Source organism: Mesoplodon densirostris, chromosome 4 (assembly GCF_025265405.1).
Source record: "Mesoplodon densirostris isolate mMesDen1 chromosome 4, mMesDen1 primary haplotype, whole genome shotgun sequence".
NCBI lineage: Eukaryota > Metazoa > Chordata > Mammalia > Artiodactyla > Ziphiidae > Mesoplodon > Mesoplodon densirostris.
Window position 1 is genome coordinate 36,520,932 of NC_082664.1, and position 26,041 is coordinate 36,546,972.

Genomic DNA, 26,041 nt, shown 5'->3' on the forward strand with positions numbered 1-26,041 from the left:
AGGAAAAGGATGCAGTGAATATGGATAACTGTTGTACAGTGTTTGTAATGTTTCCTTTTTGGAGATATTATGAACAATTCTTGTTCATGTACCATAATTCCCACATGCATTAATTCTAGGATATATATACTCAGAAACAGAATTGCTGGTTGTAGGGTGTGAATACTTTCTTTTACAAATTCCCAAATTGGTTAAGCCAATTTATATGTCTATCAAAAGAAAATGGTGACAATTCCTCTTACTCCACAACTTAGCTCTACCTAGTATCGTCAGTATTATTCTTTTTCAAATGGGATACTAAAAATATCTTAATGTGTGTGTTTTTAAAAAGTCTTTATTGAATTTGTTACAAGATTGCTTCTGTTTTATGTTTTGATATTTTGGATGTGAGGCACGTGGGATCTTAGCTCCCCGACCAGGGATCAAACCCACGTCCCCTGCATTGGAAGGTGAAGTCTTAACCACTGGACCACCAGAGAAGTCCCCTTAATGTGATTTTAATTTCATCGTTAATAAGAGTAAATACCTTTTCATATGTTTATCAGCTATTTAGATGTTCTCTTTTGTAAAGTCCCTATTCAATTTGCCCTATTTTCCCCTTATTAAGTCATTCTTTTTTATTGAATTGTTACATTTCTGTATCTATTCTGGATAACAAGTCCTTTATCAGTTTTATATGGTGTAAATATCTATTCCTCCTATGTAGCTTGCCTTCTTACTTTATCACATATTGTGATGAACAGAATATTTTAATTTTAACTTAGTTAACTCTATCAATATTTTCCTTTATAGTTAGTGGCTTTTGTGTCTTAAAAGGAATCCTTTCTGAGTGACATCAGTAGAAAGGTACAGTAGGTAATGTCAATAGTCCACTCCTCTACTAAAGAAGTGAATAAACTAACAAAATCTGTCAGAATCAACTTTATCAGAAATCTAGAAACTAATCAAGTTTACAGCAGCCAGGTGAATGCTTAATCAAAAAACCTCACAAAACCCCCCACTTGATCCCCTACTACATAGCTCAGTGATGGCCTTGAAGACACAGCTCACATGTCTGGTAATGGTTCTGAATACTGAAGGGAAACAAACCTTATTCTCGAGGGTTGTGGTTGTTTCAACATGTCTGGTAGCTCACTGAAGGATACGCTCAAAGGGCTTTCTTTTATTTTCCCTATCTTGGAACACCCCCATGGCTCAGGCAACTAACTGGAGGGGAGGTTAGCCAAATATTTAAAGTCAAATATATTAGCCACTGCTGTCTGGGCAGTGGATAACAGGTGGAATGAATAACAGATAAACTTAAAAACCTGGGAGGAAAGGCCATGTAATGAGATGCTTTCAGGCATAAGAGCTTTGAAAAGTTCCCAGATATTCCTGAGTTCCAGGAGGTCATGATTATGCCCATCCTTAGAAGACTTCACCTAATCTTTCACCTCTTGCTGAACTAAAGATTTTGCACAAGTAGGAAGTGAAGATTAGGCAGAGTAGTAAACTGCCTGGCTGAGTGTTAAAGGCATGCTCCAATATATAAAAAGAGCTCATCTGCAAAGAATGGGAGATTTTCTTTTTCTGTATATATATAAAATTTCCAGGCATTTAAGGAAATTATGTCAAATCACTAGCTGACTATGAAGCTAATGGAACAGAGACTTCAGTGGCCACACACAACAAAGAAGAACAGACTTGACAAAAGTAGTTCAGATATTTGTAGTGAGGTGGATGGACCTAGAGACTGTCATACAGAGTGAAGTAAGTGAGAAAGAGAAAAGCAAATACTGTATGCTAACAAATATATATGGAATAATTAAAAAAAAAGAAAATGGTCAGAAGAACCTAGGGGCAAGACGGGAATAAAGAGGCTGACCTCCTAGAGAAAGGACTTGAGGATATGGGGAGAGGGAAGGGTAAGCTGGGACAAAGTGAGAGAGTGGCATGGACATATATACACTACCAAATGTAAAATAGATAGCTAGTGGGAAGCAGCCGCACAGCACAGGGAGATCAGCTTGGTGCTTTGTGACCACCTAGAGGGGTGGGATAGGAAGGTTGGGAGGGAGGGAGATGCAAGAGGGAAGAGATATGGGGACATATGTATATGTATAACTGATTCACTTTGTTATAAAGCAGAAACTAACACACCATTGTAAAGCAATTATACTCCAATAAAAATGTTAAAAAAAAAAAGGAGTTCAGAAAAGTTAATCAACAAACAAACAACAACAATTATAACAAGCAGCAATAACATACCCTGGGGAGGGGAGAGAATTTGATTTCCAGAGTGGCTACTAGTAATATTCAAAGGGCCCAGTTTTCAACAAAAATATTATATGGTATGCAATGAAACAAGAAAGTATGGCCCATGTATAGAAAAAAAAAAAAGAAGAAATAGAAACTGTTCTTGAGAAAGTCCTGACACTGGGCTGACTAGAAAAAGCTTTTAAATTAACTAATTAAAATATATTCAAAAAGCTAAAGGCAACCATGGAAAAGCACTAAAGAAAGCATGATAATGATGTATCACCAATAGGGAATATCAATAAAGAGGCAGAAATCATAAAAAGAAACCAAATAGAAATTCTAAAGTTGAAAAGTATAACTAAAATAAAAAATTCACCACAACGGTTCAGTACAAGATTTCAGCAAGCAGAAGAAAGAAGCAATGACCTGAGGAGCAGAAATAAATAAAGAATAAAGAAAAATGAACAGGGTTTAAGAAACCTGTGGGACAACAATAAATGTACCAAGATATGCATAATGGGAATCCCACGGAGAAGAGAGAAAGAGGCAGAGAAAATATTTGAAGAAATAATGCCTGAAAACTTTCAAATTAGATGAAATACATTAATCTACACATCCAAGAAACTCAACAACCCCAAGATGGATAAACTCAAAGAGATCTACACCAAGATATATAATCAAACTACTGAACGTGAAAGGAGAGAACCCTGAAAGCAGCAAGAGAAAAGCAACTCAAGGGATCCTCAATAAGAATTGTAGCTGATTTTTCAACAGAAAGCAAAGGGGATGGTTGGCAGTGGGAAGACATACTCAAAAATGCTGAAAGAAAAATAATCTGTCAACCAAAATTTTTGTCTGGTAAAACTAGACTTCAAGAATGAAGGAGAAATCAGTACATTCTCAGATAAACAAAAACTGAGAGAGTTCAATGCTAGAAGACCTGCCGGACACGAAATGCTAAAGGGAGTCCTTTAGGCTGAAATGAAAGGACACTAGACAGTAATTTGGAATTCATGTAAAGAAATAAACAACACTGGTACGCTACATAGGTAAATATAAAAGTCACTATTAATGTATATTTTGGGTCATGAATCCGTATTTTTCCTATATAATTTAAAAAGAAAACTACATAAAAGAATAATTATAAATCTGTGTTGATGGGCACACAATGTATACATATATAATTTGTTAAAATAACAATATAAGTGAGGGAGATAGTGAAAAGCTTTTGCATAATACTTAAACTAACTTGGTATTAATTAAGACTAGATTGTGATAAATTAAGGTGTTAACTGTAACCTTCACAGCAATCTCTAAGAAAATAACTAAAAAATATTTGGTAAAAGAAATGAGAGGAAAAACAAAATGGTACACTAGAAAATATCTATTAATCAAAAAAGAAGGAAGTAATGGAGGAAATGAGGAACAAGAACAACAACAAGACACTGAAAACGAACGGTGAACTGGAAGAAATCCAACCTTATCTGTAATTACATTAAATGTAAGTGGATTAAACTACTCAATTAAAAGGCAAAGATTGGCAAAATAGATTAAACCCCCCTCAAAAAAAAACCCAAACAAACCCATGATCCAAGTATATACTTTAGATCCAAAGACACATATTGCTTGAAGGTGGAAAAGTGGAAAAAATATTCCATGCAGACAGTAATTGAAAGAGAGTTGGAATAGCTATAATAATATTAGACGAAATGGACTGTAAGGCAAAAGCTGTTCAAAGAGACAAAGACCTCAGATAACGACAAAAAGGTCAATTCATCAGAAGACAAAACAGTTATAAACACTTATCCAGAGCTCCAAAATATATAAAACAAAAATCAACAGTATTAAAGAGAGAAAAAAAATTTTTAACAATAAAATTGGCAGACTTCAATGCTCTCAACACTTTCAATAATGGCTAGAATAGCTAGTCAGAAGATCAACAAGTAAAACAGAAGATTTGAACAAGAGTATAAACCAATTAGACCTAGTAACCATATAGAAAACAATACCTATCAAGTAGATTGTTCCATGTTCTCAAGTGAACATCGAACACTCTACAAGATAGACGAAATGTCAGGCCACAAAATAAGTCTCACTAAAATACTGAAGTCATACAATGTTTCTTCTCTGACCATAATGGAAGAAAAGTAGAAATCAATATAGAAATAAACTGAGAAATTTACAAATGTGTGGAAATTAGACACATTCTTAAACAACCAATGAGTCAAGGAAAAAAATCACAATGGAAATTAGAAAATACTTTGATATGAATGAAAATGAAAATACAACATACCAAAACTTATGGGATATAGCAACAGGAATGCTCAGAGGAAAATGTGTAAGAAAAGCAAACTAACTTCCCAAAAAAGAGGAGGAAGGAGTAATAAAGATTCCAGTGGAGATAGATGAAATAGAGAACAGAAAAACACTGAAAAGATCAACAAAACCCAAATTGGTTCTTTGAAAATATCAACAGCATTGGCCAACTTTTAGCTAGACTGACCAAGAGAAAAAAAGATAAAACTCAAATTACTAAAATCACTAATGAAGTGGGAACATTATTATTGATCTCACAGAAATAAAAAAGATTGTAAGGGGAATGCCATGAACAATTATATGCCAACAAATTAGGTAACCTAGAGAAAACAGACAAGTTCTTAGAAACACAAAAACTGTCAAAACTGATTCAAGACGAAATAGAAAATCTGGAATAGACAAATAACAAGTAAAAAGACCGAATCAGTAATCAGAAAAAAGCTTCCAACAAGGAAAAGCTCAGAACCAGATGGCTTCATCAAAGAATTCTGTCAAATATTTAAAGAAGAATTAAATAATTCTAAATAATAAATCCTTCACAAACTATTCCAGAAAATGGAAGGGAAGGCTTCCTAAACTTATTTTACGGGGCCAGTATTACCCGGATACCAAAGACAAATTAAGATGACATAGGAAAAGAAAATTACAAACCAATATCCTTTATGAATATAAATGTTTGGCAAACATCCTAAATAAAGTACTATAAAACTTAATCCAACAGCATATTAAAAGGATTATATACTATGACCAAGCGGGATTTATTCCATGAATATAAGGGTGGTTCAACATAATGAATATAATCAATGTGTAATGCATTAATAGAATGAAGAAAAATCCACATGATCCCAGAATCCAAATGATGTAGAAAAAGCATTTGACAAAATAGAACACCTTTTCATGACAAAAACACTTAGAAAACTAGGAATAGAAGACAACTTTCCCAACCTGATAAAGGGCACCTATGAAAACTCCACAGCTAACATTCTACTTAATGAAAGACTGAAAGCTTACTTTAAGATCAGGACCAAGGATGTCTGCACTCACCACTTCTTTTCAACACTATACTAGAAGTTCTAGCTAGGGAAATTAGGCAGGAAAAAGAAATAAAAGGCATCTGAATTGGAAAGAAAGAAGTAAAACAATCTCTATTCACAGATGACACTATTTTTTTTTCCACAGAAAGAAATATTTGAACTAATAAATTCAGCAAAGTTGCAGGATGTATGAGGAACACACCAAAATCAGTTGTATTTGTATACATTAACACTGAAAATTTAAAAAAAGAAAATTAAGAAAGCATTTCCATTTACAACAGAATCAAAAAGAATAAAATATTAAGGAATAAATTTCCTCCATAAAAAGACATAAATAGGGCTTTCCTGGTGGTGCAGTGGTTAAGAATCCGCCTGCCAATGCAGGGGATATGGGTTCGAGCCCTGGTCTGGGAAGATCCCATATGCCACGGAGCAACTAAGCCTGTGTGCCAAAACTACTGAGCCTGTGCTCTAGATCCTGCAAGCCACAACTACTGAGCCTACGTGCCACAACTACTGAAGCCTGCTCGCCTAGAGCCCGTGCTCCGCAACAAGATAAGCCACTGAAATGAGAAGCCCGTGCACTGCAACGAAGAGCAGCCCCCACTCACCACAACTAGAGAAAGCCCACACACAGCAATGAAGATCAAACGTAGCCAAAAATAAATAAATAAAATAAATAAATTTATTAAAAAAAAGACATAAATAGGGGGCTTCCCTGGTGGCACAGTGGTTGAGAGTCCGCCTGCTGATGCAGGGGACACGGGTTCATGCCCTGGTCTGGGAAGATCCCACATGCCACAGAGTGGCTGGGCCCGTGAGCCATGGCCGCTGAGCCTGCGCGTCCGGAGCCTGTGCTCCGCAACGGGAGAGGCCACAGCAGTGAGAGGCCCAAGTACTGCAAACAAAAACAAACAAACAAACAAAAGCCATAAATAAATGGAAAGACATATATTGTTAAGGTAGCAATACTACCCAGAGGGAATTTACAGATTCAATACAGTCTCTATCAAATTCCAACAAACTAACACAACATTGTAAAGCAACTACACCCCAATAAAAAAATAAATTTAAAAAAATCATGAAAACTGGAAAAAAAATTCTAATAGAATTTTTTGCAGAAATAGAAAAGCCCATCCTAAAATTCATATGGAATCTCAGTGGACTCCACATAGCCAAAACAATCTTGAAAAACAAAGTTAGAAAACTCACACTTGCCAATTTCAAAACTTACTTCAAAGGTGCAGTAATCAAAAGTGTAATACTGCCATAAGGACAGACATATAGATCAATGGGATAGAACTGAAAGGCCAGAAATAAACCCTCTTATACTTTTATGGTTAAGTGATTTTTGACAAAGGTGCCAAGACAATAGGAAAGAATAATCTTTTCAACAAATTGTGCCATAACAACTGGATATCCACATTTAAAAAATGAAGTTCTACCCTTTCCTCACACGATATTCAAAAATTATCTCAAAATGGATCAACGACCTAAATGTAAGAGCTAAAAATTATAAAATTCTCAGAAGAAAACAGAGGGATAAATATTCTTTACCTTGGATTTGGTAATTTTTTTTTTTTTTTTTTTTTTTTTTTTTGCGGTATGCGGGCCTCTCACTGTTGTGGCCTCCCCCGTTGCGGAGCACAGGCTCCGGACGCGCAGGCTCCGGACGCGCAGGCTCAGCGGCCATGGCTCACGGGCCCAGCCGCTCCGCGGCATATGGGATCCTCCCAGACCGGGGCACGAACCCGTATCCCCTGCATCGGCAGGCGGACTCTCAACCACTTGCGCCACCAGGGAGGCCCTGGATTTGGTAATTGATTCTTAGATATGATACCAAAAGCATAAGGAAAAGAAAATTTAGACAAACTGGACTTCATCAAATTTAAAAACTTTTGTATATCACAGGATTATCAAGAAAGGTTGAAAAGACAACCGATAGAATGGGAGAAAATATTTGCAAATTATATATCTGATAATGGTTTAGTATCCAGAATATATAAAGAATACTTACAACAGAACAACAAAAGATGACCCATTAAAAAAAAAAACACCTCATTTTAAGAAATGAGGTAAAAGACTTGAATAGACATATTTCTCTGAAGAAGATATACAAATGATCAACAAGCAACATGAAAAGATGTTCATTATCATCAGTCATTAAGGAAAATGCAAATCAAAACCACAATGAGATACTTCATACTCACTCAATGGCTGTAATTTTTTTAAAAAGGAAAATAACAAATGTTGTTGAGTATGTAGAGAAACTGGAAACCTCATACATTTGTTAGGTATGTAAAATGGTGCAGCTCTGTGGAAAACAATTTGGTGGTTCCTCACAAAGTTAAACACAGAATTATTATATGACTCAACGGTTCTATCCTAGGTGTATATCCAAGAGAATCAAAAACTGGTGTTCAAACAAACGCTTGTACACAGATGTTGATAGCAGTGCTATTTTAAAAACCAAAAAGTGGAAACAATCTAAATGTCTATCAACTGATCAGTGGCTAAACAAAAGGCATTACATCTATACAACGGAATATTTTACAGCCATAAAATGGAGTACTGATGCCTGCTACAACACAGATGAACCTTGAAAACATGATGTGAAGTGAAAGAAGCTAGACAAAAAAAGCCACATATTGTATGATTCCACTCATATGTAATGTCCAGAGTAAGCAAATATATAACCAGTAAGTTGATAGGGGATGGGAGGTGGGGGTATGGGGAGTGACTACTTACTGGGTGTGGTATTTTTTGAGGGGTGATTAAATATTCCGGAATTAGAGGTGATGCTTGCACAATATTGTAAATGTACTAAAAGTCACTGAACTGTACACCTAAACATGTTGAATTTTATGTGACTTTTACTTCAATTATATATTTAAAAAGAAATCTTTCCCTAATCCAGCACAATGAAAATTTTGTCCTATATAAATCTGTGAAAGTTTTATAGTTTTGTCTTCATATTTAGGGCTCTAAAAAAGTTAGAACATTTTTTTGGATACTGTATGGGATACGAGAATCAATTTCATTTTTTTCATAAGGACTGCCTGTTGTCCCAGCATCATTTATTGAAAAAAGAACTTCACTAATCTGTAGTACAAACTCTGTCATATACCAAGTGTCCATATGTGTTGGCATTTTTTAGGCTTCTATTCTGTTCCATTGATCTAAGTGTTAATTCTTGCACCAATAATGCACTTTATATCATTTTAAGCCTTGGTATTTATAGAGCAGATCTTCTCACTCTGTTCTTTTTCTTATTCAAGAGTATGTTGGTTATTTTTGGTCCTTTGCATTTCCATTCTGTATAAATTTTAGAAGCAGCTTGTCAAGTTTCTCTCTCCCTCTCTTAATTAAATACATACACAAACACACACACACCACATACAAACTGTTAGGATTTTATTTACTATGCTTTTACAGAAAAGGATAATAGTTTTAAAGGAAACCCCTCTAATTTACTGAAAAGTATTTACTCCTGGGGTGTGTGTGAAAGCAAATGAGAATGAAATGAGAGGGTGGTTCAAGAGAATGTTAATCTTATTCATGTTTTTATTTTTTAATAAAAAGAATGTACTCATGTATTATTGTACAATAAAAAAATTTTAGTGATGAAAACTATGGGAGGAATTGTTTCAAAAATTAAGAAGTGATCAATGTACTCAAGAGCCTGAGAGAAGTCAAAAAAATAAGCATAATGTCTTATATACGGTTGATAATTAATAATTGATTCTTTGATAATAAAGAAGCAGAAGCAGCTACCAACTTTGAGAATTACAAGCTCTCTTTGAGATAGAAGCAATGGAACAAAGTATTAACTCAGAAAAATAGTTTAAGCAGAAAGGATAGTTGTTTAGACTTGGTGATCTTTATTTTAATATAATAAGCAAGAGGAGAGAATAGGGGAAATGAGGAGATGAAAAAAGGTAAAAGTCTGAAAACTGCAATTCATTAATGTATATAAAGGAGTCAATAAGAGATGAATGAAAGGCTTGTTAAGTAGTGAGGTTCTAGAGCAAGCAGAACTTGCAGTGGGTAAGTCAGCACAAATAAGAAGGAGAAATGCCAAATAACTTCTAAAAGAAATAGCATTCCTACTTTTAGAGCACTAATCTGTATTCCTATTATCTTATGCAACTGAGAAGATAGGGAAGACAATTTATTTCAGTTGATCTCAAACCCTCTGAGGATATGCACTGTAATTTCAACTGTGAATTATTAAACAATAGAATTTTCCTCGTAAGGGAAATTATAATTGGAATACATATTTTCTTAGGACCTGTACTGATTCTTTCTAGTTATGTAGCTATTCTGTCCAAAAGCTACTTAAGACTAATTAGGCAAACACTTCTAAAAGAAGAAATGGAGAATTATATTATCAAAATTAGAATACAAATTCCAAGTATCATTTCCCTTTATAAACTCTGTCTTTTGAAATACCAGTAAGAATACCAATAAAGTAAACATACAACTTTGTATTTTGATGCTAGAGAAATTCTTTAGTGGGCATACATTTCCTCTTTGAATCACTATTTTTACCACTTAATTTTTTTTGTTTTGAAAAAATATTGCAACTTACAGAAAAGTTGCAAGACTAATACAACAGAAGATCTGTTATTTGGATTTAATTTGGGGTAGCTAGTGAGCAAATTTATAATAATTGAAGTGAGTCTCCCAAAACAGCCATGTATGAAGGAGTATGGCTTCCACGGCAAAAATTTGCCAGTCCCCATTGTAAGTCTTTTGCAGTCCTTGTCAGCCTGATGGTTAGCTCTATCGTATGAACCCTTTCCTGGTAACGTCTCTATTTAGAGACCTTTAAGGTAGGTTGCACTCTCTTAAAAATCTTACTATACATCCAATTGTGCAATATAGGATCTGAACTAATAATAAAAATAGATTACATATGAATGCCTAAATGCTTTGGATCCAGTCTCCCTGAAAAGACCTTTATACTTATTTAGTAATCACAGAGGGGCAAGATCTATTTTTCCTTTTTTCCTTCCGTGTGTCACGCCCCTACTCTCTGTTCTCTTGAATCAGGTTTCTCACTCAAATATGAAACTTCAGGGATTCCTATTTGATATGTTTCAGTTATTATAAGGAAGTCTTTTCAGCTCTTTGATGAGACACTACATACTGAGAATTATTAGTTAAGATGCTTTTTGGTTGCAGACAACAGTTTACCCATCTCTATCTCTAATTAGCTTTTTCAAAGTAACGTATTGGCTCAGGTAACTGAAAAGTCAAGAGGCAGGTATAGTTCAACAGGGGCTGGAGTAAGTGGTTGAAAAATGTGACAGGACCGAGTACCTCTCTTTCTCTCCCATTTCTTAGGAATGCTTCTTTACAGTTGGCTCCATTATTGGCAGGCATTACTTTCATGGTTCCAAGATAGGAATTCTTTGAGTTGTATATTTCCTCATTCGTATTCAATAGGAAACAGAGAGTCTATGTTCCTGGTCATTCAAATAAAATCTAAGAGATGAGACCCACTTGCTCCTATTGACCTGAATTATGTGTTCCTTGAACTAAAAACTGTGGTTATGTGAAATAGATATGCTGATTATACTAAGCCACCTACCCTGGAGGATTAGTCAATCTCACCCAAACTATATGACTGGGAAATGTGGTGTAGTGTTAGAAAGAGGGATGGGAAATGGCTGCTGGAGAGGCAACTAACAAATATCCATTATGAGAAGCACTTCTCAAGCCTCTCTGTTTCCTGAAAAAGCAAGCTCATCAGTTTGGCAATAACCAGTATTCAGATCACTAGGAGCTAACTATTTTTTTTTTTATTTTGCGGTACACGGGCCTCTCACTGTTGTGGCCTCTCCCGTTGTGGAGCACAGGCTCCAGACGTGCAGGCTCAGCGGCCATGACTCACGGGCCCAGCCGCTCCGCGGCATGTGGGTCTTCCCGGACAGGGGCACGAACCCGCGTCCCCTGCATCAGCAGGCGGACTCTCAACCACTGCGCCACCAGGGAAGCCTGGAGCTAACTACTGAAGAGTTATTCAAATCATTTTCTGTGTAATAATATGAAACTCAGAATATGATAACTTAAAAGCTTGGTTATGAATATGAAACTTCCAAATATTTTAGTTTGAAAACCAGGATAATTATTGTAGTTGCTGTGCTTGCTTTATAATATGAGAATACAAAAGCCAGTTTGGTACATTTTGGAATGTTCATAATTTATAGCAAAGCTATAGATGGAGAATTCAGTTGTCAACTGGAATTCATTAATAATTTTATTAATCAATATTTACATTTTCTACTTGGCCTTTGACTTAGCTAAGTTTGTTTCCAACCAGGCATGGCTTGTTGAATATAAGCATTAAAGTCATCATTTGGTAGTTTAGCTCCCAAGGGTCGACTGATACTAGTTTTCCTCCCTGCATCCCCCTGAAATCCTGGGTGTTTTTTCTTCCTAAGGATTAAAAACAAAATTACACTTATTACTTATTTTTCTCCTTTTTCCTTCTCATTTTATATTCATATCAGGGACTGAGGTTTATTTTGCAGCCATGGTCTAAACTGTCACTGCTTATTCAGCTATACTTATCAGTTTAATCTTTCCTAGCCTGACACTTTTTACAAAGTATCATTCAGCCAATGACTGAAAGAAGTGATAAACACCCTTAAAAGTTTCTATATGAAGTCTTCTATATGAAGACTCAACTTTCTAAATGGTTGTAATGAGAACACAGAGAAAGAAAAGAAAAAAAGATGCAAAATCATAAGGAAAAAAAGCAAGATTAATACAAATTAAATATTATCTTGACCAATCTGTTTGGATATTAAAACTTAATGTGATCCTCTTAAGGGAGTATCTTAATTAAGCTAGGCAATTTATTTTAAGGTATGTGATGAAATTACTAAAGAAAAAGATAACTTCTGAGCAATTAATTTCTTGAAAGTCATGTGATGAAAGTTCATTGCCACATACTACAAAATCTTAATGATGTTAGAGTACTTTAGGTACAGGAGAAACTCTATTAAATTCCTTGATGGAAGATACTCAGTGGCACTTACACTTCCACAAAAAAGCACTAGTGAAGGTCTTTCAGAATAAAACACATCTTCCGTCATATGCTATAGCCTACCTCCAAGGATAGGAGGTAGGCTGTATGCTTGCAAAATCATTAATGCAAAAGCCTCTTGTCTTACCGGTTCCTCTGCACTGCCTGTTGCATCATGGGAATAACTGATGAGACCAGGGATGGGCTGCTCACCGTGTGCCATGATAACAGCAGGACTGGTGTAGAATGGATGCTTCTAATGCACAACACATAACAACTATGAATACAGGAAAACATGAAACTATACAAGCAAAATGACTGGAAAGGAAAAAGGGTGAAAACAAATGGAACAATGGAATGTCAAAAATTTTCAAATGAAGAATGACAAAATTAGCTTAGATTTCAAATGGTACAAATTTTTTTTAAGACTGAAACTGATGGTACTTTTAACTCTTTTAATTAAGAGTAAAAGAAAGAGAACATACTATGATTTAATAATGTATTTCATCAATCATTTCCATAAAAACAAAACAAACCTCACGCAGAACTTAAATATTTACTAGCCTTAAGTAAGGACTTAATGTATCACTGAATTGATCTGGAGACAGAATAATCATGTCTTCATTTAAAGAACCACCTACTTGTTGTCTGAATGGACACTTCCAAAGGATCTCTATGATCCTTTCCAATATATACATTGTCAAAAAATCATCTCATGCTATGCTCATAGCCAAAGTATCTGGATGAGCCATAAAACTTTAAAAATTACTTCATATAGTGATTAGATTTTCAATCTTTACACTCTCAATGAACAATCATTACTCCCAGAAGTGATATGCTACTGTCTGAAGATTTTAAAGTGTACAAGGTGGGTTATACTAGATATGGATAATAATATAAATCATGTTCTGTGACTTTAAGATGATAACTAAATTTACTGAAGTACTTCATGGTACTATATTTCCTCCGAGAATTGTTCAAAGAGAACTTGTAATACTTTGATGCTGTTTTAATAATATTTATTACTTTATTAAATTAAAAACACGAATATCTTACATCCATTTCTTCTCTTTATGACTGGAGTAATTTATGTCCAAATTTAATTTGTGTCCAGCTTTAACTGCTGAAAAGTCTTGTCTTTAAAAAAAATATTTATTAATCTTCCTCAGCTAATTTCTTGAACCACCTTAGGTATCTTACCTTCAGTTTGGTGCTCCTCTAAGAATTTGTGAATATTTGATGTTCTGAATACATGAACATTGTATATTTACTATGATCACAAAAATGACATCTTCAAAGAGTTCTTAAATGTCACATTGTTTATCATTGGAGCTATTACTTCAATAGATAACAGCAGAATTTTTAATACCTCAGAACTCAGAACAAAACTTCAATGCTTTCAAGAACTCTACATAATGGAGGGAATACAGCTGTGGAGTGTTATGAATATCCCTGTTCTTTTTAAAGGATGCCCTGAAGTGGTATTTAACTTATGGAAGAATGGGATGGAAAGAGAGATGAAATCAATACATTTACCTGTGGGTCCTTTAGATCTCTGGGTCTCTCTCAGCAGGCTTACCTTGGCCGCAATGGCTGCTGCAGTTATATGTGATGAAGAACTATCTTCTGTTGAAGCAACACCACTATCTTTCTTCTCTTCTTCCTCTTCTTCACATTGAACCCCTTTGTCTTCTGTCTGTTTATGGGGGCTAGTTGTGGGAGGAGGGGAAAGAGGTGGTGGTGGGGAAGGTAAATCTTCAAGTTCATCATGCACTTCTTTTACTTTTACAATGGCATCACGTAAAAGGTCAATGGCATGAGGTAGGGCTGGCAGTATGAACTGAAAGCATTCCTGTATGCAAGAGGAAGAAAGAAAATGAAGATAAAGCATTTTTATAGGCATACAAAATGGCAGCAATCAAATGTGTTTGTGATTTTGGATCACAAATTTTGGATTTATTTGTGATTTTCTCTCCATCTGTCTTAAGAATGAATCATATTTAATGTATTGTCTTTGCAATGCAAAATATGAAGAATGGAATATATTTCAGTATTCTCCATAAGTTGAAGAACTACACTATATAAGCACACAGTACATTTTTTTTGTTTTAAGTAAAATTTCTATACAACTTCAGGGTTTAAGGATACATTATGAGAGAGCAGGTAAGAATTTTTACCTTTCTGGTTAGAGAAGGATACTAGAACTAACAAACCAATTGAGTACTGAACTATTTTATTCAGAGAGCTAAAGTTCTGACTACAATCATAAAGTATAGCTAGACAACGTTGTACAATATGTAAAAATAGGTATAAGTTTGTACAGCGTAAAAGTCAATATAGTCTCTTGGTTTCTTTTTTTTTAGGGGGCAGTGAAGGAAAGTACAGCATTTATTGCAGGGTGCCAAGCAAGGAGAACAGGCAGCTAATGCTCAAAATATATCCATTATTACCTATATTGTATCACGAAAAGAAAATAGGTGAGAATTTAAAAATCAGAATATAAGGCCAGATATGTTTGGGGAATATGTTTGAGCAGAGATCTTTCTCTTTTACATTTAAAGTAACTTACCTTAAAGTCTAATATGTAAAGAAATATCTTACAATTTATGGACTACCTGGAAAGTATCTAATCTTTTAACCTACTGGGAAAAAATTGTATAGTGAAGAATTTAACTTTAATCAAAGAGAGGTCTGGCCTTTACTCTCAGCTTTTGGGAGGTGATCTCTAGTTCCTTGTTATGTCATGCCTGATAAGAGTGTCTCTGTTTGCCTGGGGGCTTTGGCCACTGAACAGTCTAACAATGTGGTTTACTATGAGGGCTTTGGGAAACACAGTATCAGTTTTGCCTCTGGAAAGAACTAGGAACAGCTGACTAAAGGTCAACCATGTGGGCAATATGTGATCAAGTCCTAATAAAAACTCTGAACACCAAAGGCAAAGGAGAATGTACATAGTTACCAATACTCTGTGTATACTGTCTTATATTGTGGCTAAGAGGAGGTGATGCTTCCATGATTCCCTGGAAGAGGATGACCAGAAGTTCCCTGTTTGGTACCTCTCTTAGACTCTGCCATATGTGCTTCTTTCCTTGGCTGATTTCAACCTCTATTATTTCCCTGTAATACAACATACCCATAAGTATAACAGCTTTCAGTGAGTTCTGTGAGTCCTAGTGAATTACTAAAAGTGAGGGTGATTTTAGAAATCCCCTCAATTGCAGTTGGTGTCAGAAATGAGGGCAGTCTTATGGAGTGCTCCAACTTTGTAGCTGGCTAACTTCTGCAGTTGGTCAAAACTCCTTACAGTTGGTGTTAAGAAGTGGGATTTGATAGAAAGACCCTGACTCACTGAAACTTGTGATCTGGGAAGAGGAAGGAAAAGAGGGTAGGGGATAACGAATCTTTAGAGCCTAGATGAACACAGGGTCACCCACAGTATGGAACTGCAGCTGTACTGTAATTAGTTACTGGATATAAAATTAGCAATGAAGTTTTAAAATGAAAGATCTAACTCCTAAGAAGTTACGTCAAAGCACAAGAAATACAAAATGATAAAAAACAAAGTAAACACACAATTTCTTGGTTAATGGTATCTGTACTAGCTAAAACAAAAGTAATGGAGAATGTTGGGATGGATCCTGAGGCTGGGCCAAGTTTGGATTCTGAATGGTCTGACATATAGCTGCTAGCCTCAGAGCTGCTTCCCAAGGAAAAATTTATGTTGAAGCAATAAACAGTAAATAAAGTTGGACTGATTCATAAGAAAATGGGGAAAAAGAAATAAGAGATTCAAGGGACTTGTCCTAGCAGGGTGGAAATATTTAAATGGTTATTAAGCAATGTATGAAAAAAGTGAGCACTGATGGGGACAAAACAGAGGTCTTAAAGAAGCACTGCTGTGGGCTGAATAGACAGACTGGAGACCCTGCTGGTCTCCTAACATTAAGGGGTCCTAAATAAATCTCTATTTACCCTGGTTTGGAGGAATTAAAAAAGCTAGCAAGCAAAGAAACCTTACCTTGAATCACCTTAAGTGATGGACCCATAATCTAATCAATATAAGGTCTGACAAAAGGGTCTGGATCCCTTGACCCAATCCAGGCCTTAGAACTCCAAGGCCATATGCACACAAATGGCTAAAATCATCAGGAGACAGAGAAGAGACTTTTCTGGGACTCCTTGACATGGGAGCTTCATGTACTGTGATTCTACAACCTGTTGAAATCCTAATGGGGGAGGGGGTACAGTTAGAATGGGAAGATATAGGAATGCAATAGTTGATGGGATTAAGGTGAATGTTTGGATAAGAATCAGAATGTTTGGAAAGTGAATTTTATGTGAAGTGGTGAATCTCCTTTACCTGAATGTATTATGGGCATGGATGTTGTGTCTGACTGGAGAATTCGTCCCCTACCTCATATTGTAAAACAGCAGGCATGTAAATCCACTCTTCCACCAATATAACTGGACATGCTAAATGGGCCCACACAGTTCATTAATTTGCTGTACAAAAGCCCTGTGTGGAGTGCAGACTGGGCTTATAGCAAAAACTTGTAAGTGCCACCCAACAACAACTGCTGGGATTTTGGACCAGAAAATTTCCATTTGAGAGACAATTACTACTTGCTATTTGACTTTAACTGAGACTGCCCTTATGACTAAAGGACACAAAATAATCCTAAAACCTGAAATATCCAAAAGGTCTTGGGTAATTTCAGAGAAAAGCTCTAATGGGGACGGCAATGCCCAGGAGAGCTCCATAATAAAATGGAAATGTTGCATATAGAATCATGCTACCAGGAGAATGCAAGGAGGTACTCACGAGCAGGCAGCCTCTTTTCACCTAGGGCTGACTTCGGAACCACCTGAGGAGCTGCTGGATCCTATGGCCACTTGGGCCACTTGGGCGGTGCCCTATAAACAGCTTTCTATTGATCAACAAAGAGCTGCTTGGTTTATGGATGGCAATTCCAAGGTGAAGGGACAGCATCCTGTTTGGAAGGCCGCCACTCTGATTGAAGAAGGTAAAAACAAATCAGCTCGATGGGCTGAACTACATGTTTGCCCCTATGTTTGGGTTTTTACTGAGTCACGGGAAGTGTCCAAATGGCCTGGCCGTATGGTCAGGCAGATGGGCAATGGAAAACTGGTCTATTAAAGGAATATGGGACATGGCCCTGTGGAAATCACTCTGGGAACGTAAGGGGTATATTAAAGTAGATTATGTTAATGCCCACAAGAAGAACTCCCTTCCAGAACTGGAAGTTGATTGGTACTGGCGAGCAGATATCCTGGTGTACGTGCTTGACATGGCCACCTGGGTCCATGAAATGAGTGGACACTGGAGGTCTGTAGCAATGCAGAGATGGGCTGAATCTAGATATATTCCTCTTACACTCTGAGACACAAAATGCCAATAAGAACTGTTTTGTCTGCTAAAAAGAGAGACAGAGAGGCAGAGGGCTATGCAGCAAATTCCACAGGGGAAAAGTCCTACACATAGCTGTCACGTTGGACTGATGCTTTTAGTCCCTGGAGGCTACAAATGGGTCCTAACAGGTATAGACACTTACTCTGGTATGAGCTTTGCTTATCCCAGAGTAGATGCAAATGTTCAATGTACTATAAAAGGACCAGAACAGAAGATATTGTATCAATGACCATGGAGGCACACTTCTTCAGACCAAGGAACACTTTCATCCTCAGAGCAATAATATGATAGAAAATTGAAACGGGCAATTGAAATATTTGTTGTTTAAAATGTGAGGAGATAAAGTCATGACTCTTTCATTAGTGTGTGATCACACTCAACAATAGGGAGGCTAAGTGAGAGTTCCTTCTAGACAGATTCCTCTACTTTTATGGGAAGAGGGGATGGCAAAGGATGCTTGTATAACTATACTTTTCTCTTTACGATTAATCTTTTTTGTTTTTCCCCACGTCACCTCAACTTTCTTCTTTTCTACCTGATGCAATGGTCCTAGGACCAGGGCTGCAACTGTGGGTGCCAGAAGCAGGGATGATTCTTAAGCCCAAACTCTAACTATACTTTTAAATCTTTATGTCAGAATTCCTAAGGGCCTGATGGTGTAGACTATGTCTTACTCCATCTGGTCAAATTGGGCTTGACAGTAAATGCAGCTATATTGCCTGGTGTTTCAGACTGCCTACTAGCTCGGTAACTATGTAACCTTAACCTTATCTTATATGAATGAAATGGACTGAGTGGGAAGTACTCGCTAAACTAGTATTACTGATGGCAATCTGGGCCAGCCCAGTGGCCAAACCAATGGTCTCATTCAAAGATGTTCAAAGGAAATGTCTGAGTATAGAGGGAGAGAAGGAGGAATGGCAGTTGAAGGTAAAGGAATGAGTAAATGCGTTATGCAACAAGGGAAATCCAGTATTACCTTGGTGTCTCAAAAGAAGCTTAGAACAAAGATGATATTGTTTCTTGGCTCAGCTGTAGCAGATGCCAGAAAGGGAAAAGCCATATGTTGCTGAGACTACTCCTGCTTTTGGAACCTGACAAGTCTGTAAAACTGAGGAACATTGCTCTGGGACATGTTTTGATCATATGATGTGATGACGACTAGGATAACTGTTAATGTCTGTGTAGGACTCCAGTAATGTGCCAGTATCTTTTGACTCTTATTTTTCAAGGTATATTTACTAATATACTATGATATGTTATAATACAGGCATTGTTAGTAAGATTATAATGCTGATATTGATGGTCATATATACTGGGAATTTGAATTAAAGCCTCCTCAATATGCAATACCAATGGGAAATGATTGGCCTGGGCAAGAGAGCTAATTTCTATGGTAAATAGCTCTGTGAGAATGTATCACAGGGTACAAATAATAGTAGATCAAGATGGAAATGAGTACAAAAATACGAAAATTTGTATAATGGCTTTAGAGGATGAATTACCTGTTTCTCTAAATCTACTCCTATCCCACTCTGGCTCCTCCAAATCTTAGGCATATTCACACTGCTACTGATGTTGTGTCTATAATATACATGCCATACTAAATACAGATGGCCAGCCATACAAATATGATTGTTTTGTTGCAAGAAAGCCTTGGCCAGAGGCCAGGGGGTAGCTTGTGTAATAAAGAATTAACCTTACCCAAAGAGAGTCTGGCCTTTGTCCTCAGTTACTGGGAAATGAAAGGAGGAGTGTCTTTGTTTGTCTGGAAACTCTGGCCACCAGACAGTCTAACAGTGTGATTTATGATGGGGGCTTTGGGAAATGTGGTATCAATTTTGCCTTTGGAAAGTGTTAGAGACTACAGGTATATGGGCAGTATATGATGTGCCTCAATAAAAACTCCAGGTGCTAAGGGCTTAGAGCTTCCCTGATAAGGAATAATCCCTGTGTTGTTACACACTGATGCCCGGAGAGCAATGTGTTCATGATTCCACAGGGAGAAGATATTAGAAGCTCTCCATTTGGTACCTCTCCTTTATTCTGTCTTATGTACTCCTTCCCTTGGTTGATTTTAATCTGTATCCTTTCCCTGTAATAAACCATAACCACGAGTATACCACCTTTCAATGAGTTCTCTGAATCCATCTTGTGAATTACTGAAACTGAGGGTGGTTTTGGGAAGGCACTGAACTGTAATTGGTGTCAGAAGTGAGGGTAGTCTTGTGGAGTGCTCCAACTTTTTGTTTGGCTCTCACAGTGGCCAAAATTTCTTACACTAAACCATATAAATCTCAAGATAGCTTACCTGAGATCCTTTCTTGCTACCTGGCAAGTTAATTATAAGAGTTTTCCCTCTGATTCCACATACAGGCCTGAAAGGAAAGAGAAACCTGATGAATACTAAATTAGAATGATAGTTGGTTTAAATACATTCAACAACAAAGATCAATCATTGTACTTTATATGTGAGCAGCTGTTTTAGGAATAAAGTTGTTATAGCTAAAAATTCACCAATTGTTATACAAATTGGGCACTCACTCTGGCTGAGGTTTTTATAATAATGGTTAGTGCATGGGATTTGAAAAATGCACTGAACATGAAATCAGAATAAATTAGCCACTTTAAAGAAATACTGGCCAAATTATCTTTTTCCTCTAACTTCAACTTTTTCATATCTCTTACAGTTCTAAGAATTCAATGAGATAGCATATTAAAAATGACTAGTATAGTAATATCTATGTTCAAAAGCCTAACACAAGGCACTCATGAGTTGAGTGAGATGTTTAAACCCTTGCTTCTCAGGAAGTCTATAAGTTTTAAAGTAAAACAGGTCTCTCATAAATCAACAGCAGTGGGGAGAGTTTAGAGAGCTCAGCTGTTAACTGATTCATTGATAAACAGTGTCAATTTAAAGTAGAAAGGTCTTTCAGAGATCATTGTAAATTTTCAGGCCACTTTTTTTTTTTTTTGCGGTACACAGGCCTCTCACTGCTGTGGCCTCTCCCGCTGCAGAGCACAGGCTCCGGATGCGCAGGCCCAGCGGCCATGGCTCACGGGCCCAGCCACTCCGTGGCATGCGGTATCCTCCCGGACCGGGGCACGAACCCGTGTCCCCTGCATCGGCAGGCAGACTCCTAACCACTGCACCACCAGGGAAGCCCTTTCAGGCCACTTTTAAACCAAGTGGTTAGATAAGAAACATAAACAGTGGAAAAGCATGGAAAACTGGAATAAAGAGTTGAAGGCCTATGGGCTTCCCTGGTGGCGCAGTGGTTGAGAATCTGCCTGCTAATGCAGGGGACACGGGTTCGAGCCCTGGTCTGGAAGGATCCCACATGCCGCAGAGCAACTGGGCCCGTGAGCCACAACTACTGAGCCTGCTCGTCTGGAGCCTGTGCTCCGCAACACAGGAGGCCGCGATAGTGAGAGGCCCGCGCACCGCAATGAAGAGTGGCCCCCGCTTGCCACAACTAGAGAAAGCCCTCACACAGAAACGAAGATGCAACACAGCAAAAGTAAATAAATTAATTAATAAACTCCTACCCCCAAACATCTTAAAAAAAAAAAAAAGAGTTGAAGGCTTATATTTCATGAGAGTTCAAATCACGCTCTTCCAATTGGCTGTGTTACTTTGACCTGGTAATGATATCATTTCCATCATTTGAAAACAAAAGGACTAGATTAGATTAGTCTATTTCTAAAATTTCACAACTTAGTCACATAGGAATCTTTTCCTAAAACTTCTGATTGAGTTTCTTCTTTAACTACTTTAACTCTTTGAAATAACCTAAAATTGTCTCTTATTTTATTGTTTTTTTTCTTGTCCTATTCACAAAGTGTTCATAGCTATTTAAAACTTTCCATGCACTTTTCTTTTTAATTGAGATATAGTTGACAAATAACATTGTATTAGTTTTAGGTATACAACATAATGATTTGATATGTGTACATTTTGTGAAATGATTATCACAATAAGTTAAGTTAATATCCATCACCACACACTGTACAATTTTTTTCTTGTGATGAAAACTCTTACAATCTACTCTCTTAGAAACTTTCAACTATACAATACAGTATTATTAACTATAATCAACATGCTGTATATTACATCCCCAGGATTTATATGTGGAAATTTGTGCCTTTCAACCACCTTCACGCATTTTACCCACTAACCAACCCCTACCTCTGGCAACCACCAATCTGTTCTCTGTATCTATGAGTTGATTATTTTTAGATTGCATAGGTAAGTGAGATCATATAGTATTTGTCTTTCTCTGACCTATTTCACTTAGCACAATGGACTCAAAGTCAATTCATGTTGTCACAAGTAGCAAGATTTTCTTATTTTTAAGACTGAATAATGTTCTATAGCATATATATACCTCATTTCCTTTATCCATTTATCCATCAATGGATAATTAGTTTGTTTCCATGTCCTGGCTATTGTAAATAACAATGCAGTGAAGATGGAGGTGCAGGTATCTTTTTGAGATAGGGATTCTTTTTGCTTTGGATAAATACCCAAAGGTCGAATTGCTGGATCATATGACAGTTCTATTTTTAATGTATTTAGGAACCTCCATACTGTCTTCCACAGTGGCTGCACTAACTTACACTGCCACCAACAGTGTATGAGGGTTCCCTTTTCTGCATCTGTTCTCCAACACTTGTTATTGTTTTCAATAATAGCTATTCTAATGGGTGTGAGGTGATATCTCATTGTGGTTTTGAGTTGCATTTCCTGAATTAGTGATGTTGAACAGCTTCTGATGTGCCTGTTGGCCATCTGTATATCTTCTTTGGAAAAATGTCTATTCAGATCCTTTGCCCATTTTTTAATTAAAAAAAATTGTTGAGTTGTTTATAATTTTGAATATTAACCACTTATGGATACATGATTTGCAAATATCTTCTGCCATTTGGTAGGGTTTCTTTTCATTTTGTTGATGGTTTCTTTTGCTGTGTAGAATTTTTTAGTTTGATGTAGTCCCATTTGTTTAATTTTGCTTTTGTTTCCTTTGCCTGAGGATACATATCCAGAAAGAGACTGCTAAGACTGATGTGAAAAGTATACTGCCTACGTTTTCTTCTAGGAGTTTTATGGTTTCTGGTTTTACATTCAAGTCTTTAATCCATTTTGAGTTAATTTTTGTGTATGGTGTAAGATAGGGCCTAGTTTCATTCTTTTGCTTGTGCTATCCAGTTTTCCCAACACAATTTATTGAAGAAACTGTCCTTTCTCCATTGTATGTTCTTTGCTCCTTTGTTGTAAATTAATTGTCCATGTATGTATGGGTTTATTTCTGGGCTCTCAATTGCGTTCCATTGATTTATGTCTGTTTTTCTGCCAATACCATGCTGTTTTGATTATTATAGTTTTGTAGTATAATTTGAAATCAGGGAGTGTAATACCTCCACTTTGATCATTTTTCTCAAGATTGCTTTGGCTATCCAGGGTCTTCTGCAGTTCTATACAAATTGTAGGATTTTTTGTTCTATTTCTATCAAAAATGTCATTGGTATTTTGATGGGAACTTCACTGAATCTGTAGGTTGCTTTAGGTAATGTGGATATTTTAACAATGTTAATTTTTGTAACATGAGCATGGACTATCTTTCCATTTCTTTGTGTCTTATTCAATTTCTTTCAACAATGTCTTATAGTTTTCACTTCTTTGGATTAATTTACTACGAGGTATTTTATTCTTTTTGTTGTGATTGTAAAAGGAAATGTTTCCTTAATTTCTCTTTATGCTAGTTCATTCTTAGTGTACAGAAATGCAACAGATTTTTGTATGCTGATTTTGTATCCTACAACTTTACTGCATTCATTTATTATTTCTAATAGTTTTTCTGTGGAATCGTTAGGGTTTTCTATATATAAAATCATGTTATCCACAAATAGTGACAGTTTTACTTCTTCCTTTCCAATCTGGATTTTTCTTACCTAATTGCTCTAGCTAGGACTTCAGTACTATGTTGAGTAAGAGTGGCAAAGTGGCAAGAGTAGGTATCCTTCTCTTGTTCCAAATCTTAGAGAAAAAATTTTCAGTTTTTCACCATTCAGTATGATGTTAGCTGTGGGTTTGTCACATATGGCTTTTATTATGTTGATGTATGCTCCTTCACTTTATTGAGTTTTTTTCTTTTTTAATCATAAATGGGTGTTGACTCTTGTCGTATGCTGTTTTTTGGGCATCTATTGATATAATCATGATTTTTGTCCTTCATTTTTGTTAATGTGTTGAATCATGTTGATTGATTTGTGGATACTGAACCATCCTGACATCCCTGGAATAAAGCCCATTTGATCATGGTGTATGAACCTTTTAATGTATTGCTGTATTCAGTTTGCTAATGTTTTGTTGAGAATTTTTACATCTATGTTTGTCAGACATACTGGCCTGTAATTTTATTTTTTGTGTGTTGTTCTTGTCTGGTTTTGGTATTAGGGTAATGTTGGCCTCATAAAAAGAGTTATGAAGTGTTCCTTTCTCTTCTAGTTTTTGGAAGTGCTTGAGAAGAATTGGTATTAAGTCTTTAAATAAGTTGTCTGGTCCTGGATGTGTTTCTTAGGAGGTTTTTGATTACTGTTTCCATCTCCCTACTAGTGACTGATCTATTCAGATTTTCTATTTCACATGATTCAGTCTTGGAAGAATGTGTGATTCTAAGAATTGATCCAGTTCTTCTAGGTTGTCCAATTTGTTGAGGCATAGCTCTTCACAGTATTCTCTTATGATCCTTTGTATTTCTGTGATATTGGCTGTAATTTTTCCTTGTTTCTGATTTTATCTATCTACACGTTCTCTTTTTTCTTAGTGAGTCTAGCTAAAGGTTTGTCAATTTTGTTTATCTCTTTAAAGAACCAGTTTCATTGACTTTTTTTCCATTGCATTTTTGAGTCTCTATTTCATTTATTTCTGCTCTGATTTTTATTTTCTTCCTTATATTGATTTTAGACTTTGTTCTTTTTCCCCCCGGTTCCTTTAGGTGTAATGTTAAGACTGTTTATTTGAGATATTTCTTGTTTCTTAAGGTAGGCCTTATTGCTATAAACATTCCTCTAAGTACTGCTTTTGTTACATCTCATAGAATTTGATATGTTGCATTTTCATTTTATTTGTGTTCAAGTATTTTTTGATTTCTCCTTTTGATTTCTTCATTGACCCAATAGTTGTTCAGTAGCATGTTGTTTAGTTTCCACATATTTGTGATTTTTCCAGCTCTCTTCTTGTATTGATAGTTGATCATGCCATGGCGGTGGAAAAGATGCCTGATATGATTTCAATATTTAAATTCATTGTGACCTCTTTTGTGTTCCAACATATGGTATATTCTTGAAAATGTTCCATGTGCATTTAAGAAGAATATGTAGTCTGCTGCATTTGGATGAAATGATCTGTATAAATATCTTAAGTCCATTGTTTCACTTAAGGACTATGTTTCCTTTTTGACTTTATGTTTGAATGATATATACATTTCTCTGTAAATTCTTCAATTTCTTTCATCAATGTTTTATAGTTTTCAGTGTACAGATCTTTCAATTTCTTAGTTAAATTTATTCCTAGGTATTTTATTCTTTTTGATGCAATTGTAAATGGGATTGTTTTCTTAATTTCTCTTCCTGATAATTTGTTATTAGTGCATAGAAATGTAACTGATTTTTATATATTGATTTTGTACTCTGAAACTTTACTAAATTTATTAGTTTTAACATTTTTTTTTGTGAAGTCCATAGAGTATACTACATATAATATCATGTCATCTGCAAAGAGAGACATTTTACTTCTTCCTTTCTGATTTGGGTGACTTCTTTCTTTTCCTTCTCTGATTGCTCTGGCTAGGACTTCCATTACTATCTTGGATAAAAGTGGCAAGAGTGGCTGTCCATGTCTGGTTCCTGATCTTAGAGGAAAAGTTTTCAGTTTTTCACCATTGAGTATGTTAGTTGTGGGCTTGTCACGTATGGCCTTTATTA

At 36.1% G+C, this 26,041-nt stretch overlaps 1 protein-coding gene across 3 annotated transcripts in view; it reads right to left on the minus strand.

Moving 5' to 3' along the window:
• Nucleotides 1–26,041, minus strand: part of GPHN (gephyrin) — a 609,285-nt gene that overhangs the window by 234,122 nt on the left and 349,122 nt on the right. For all 3 annotated transcript variants that reach the window (XM_060095976.1, XM_060095978.1, XM_060095977.1), the window contains exons 6-8: nucleotides 20,367–20,433; nucleotides 14,204–14,476; nucleotides 12,773–12,880 (exon numbers count right to left, since the gene is read on the minus strand). In XM_060095976.1, the coding sequence (XP_059951959.1) occupies nucleotides 12,773–12,880; nucleotides 14,204–14,476; nucleotides 20,367–20,433 (448 nt within the window). The remainder of the gene's footprint in view (nucleotides 1–12,772; nucleotides 12,881–14,203; nucleotides 14,477–20,366; nucleotides 20,434–26,041) is intronic.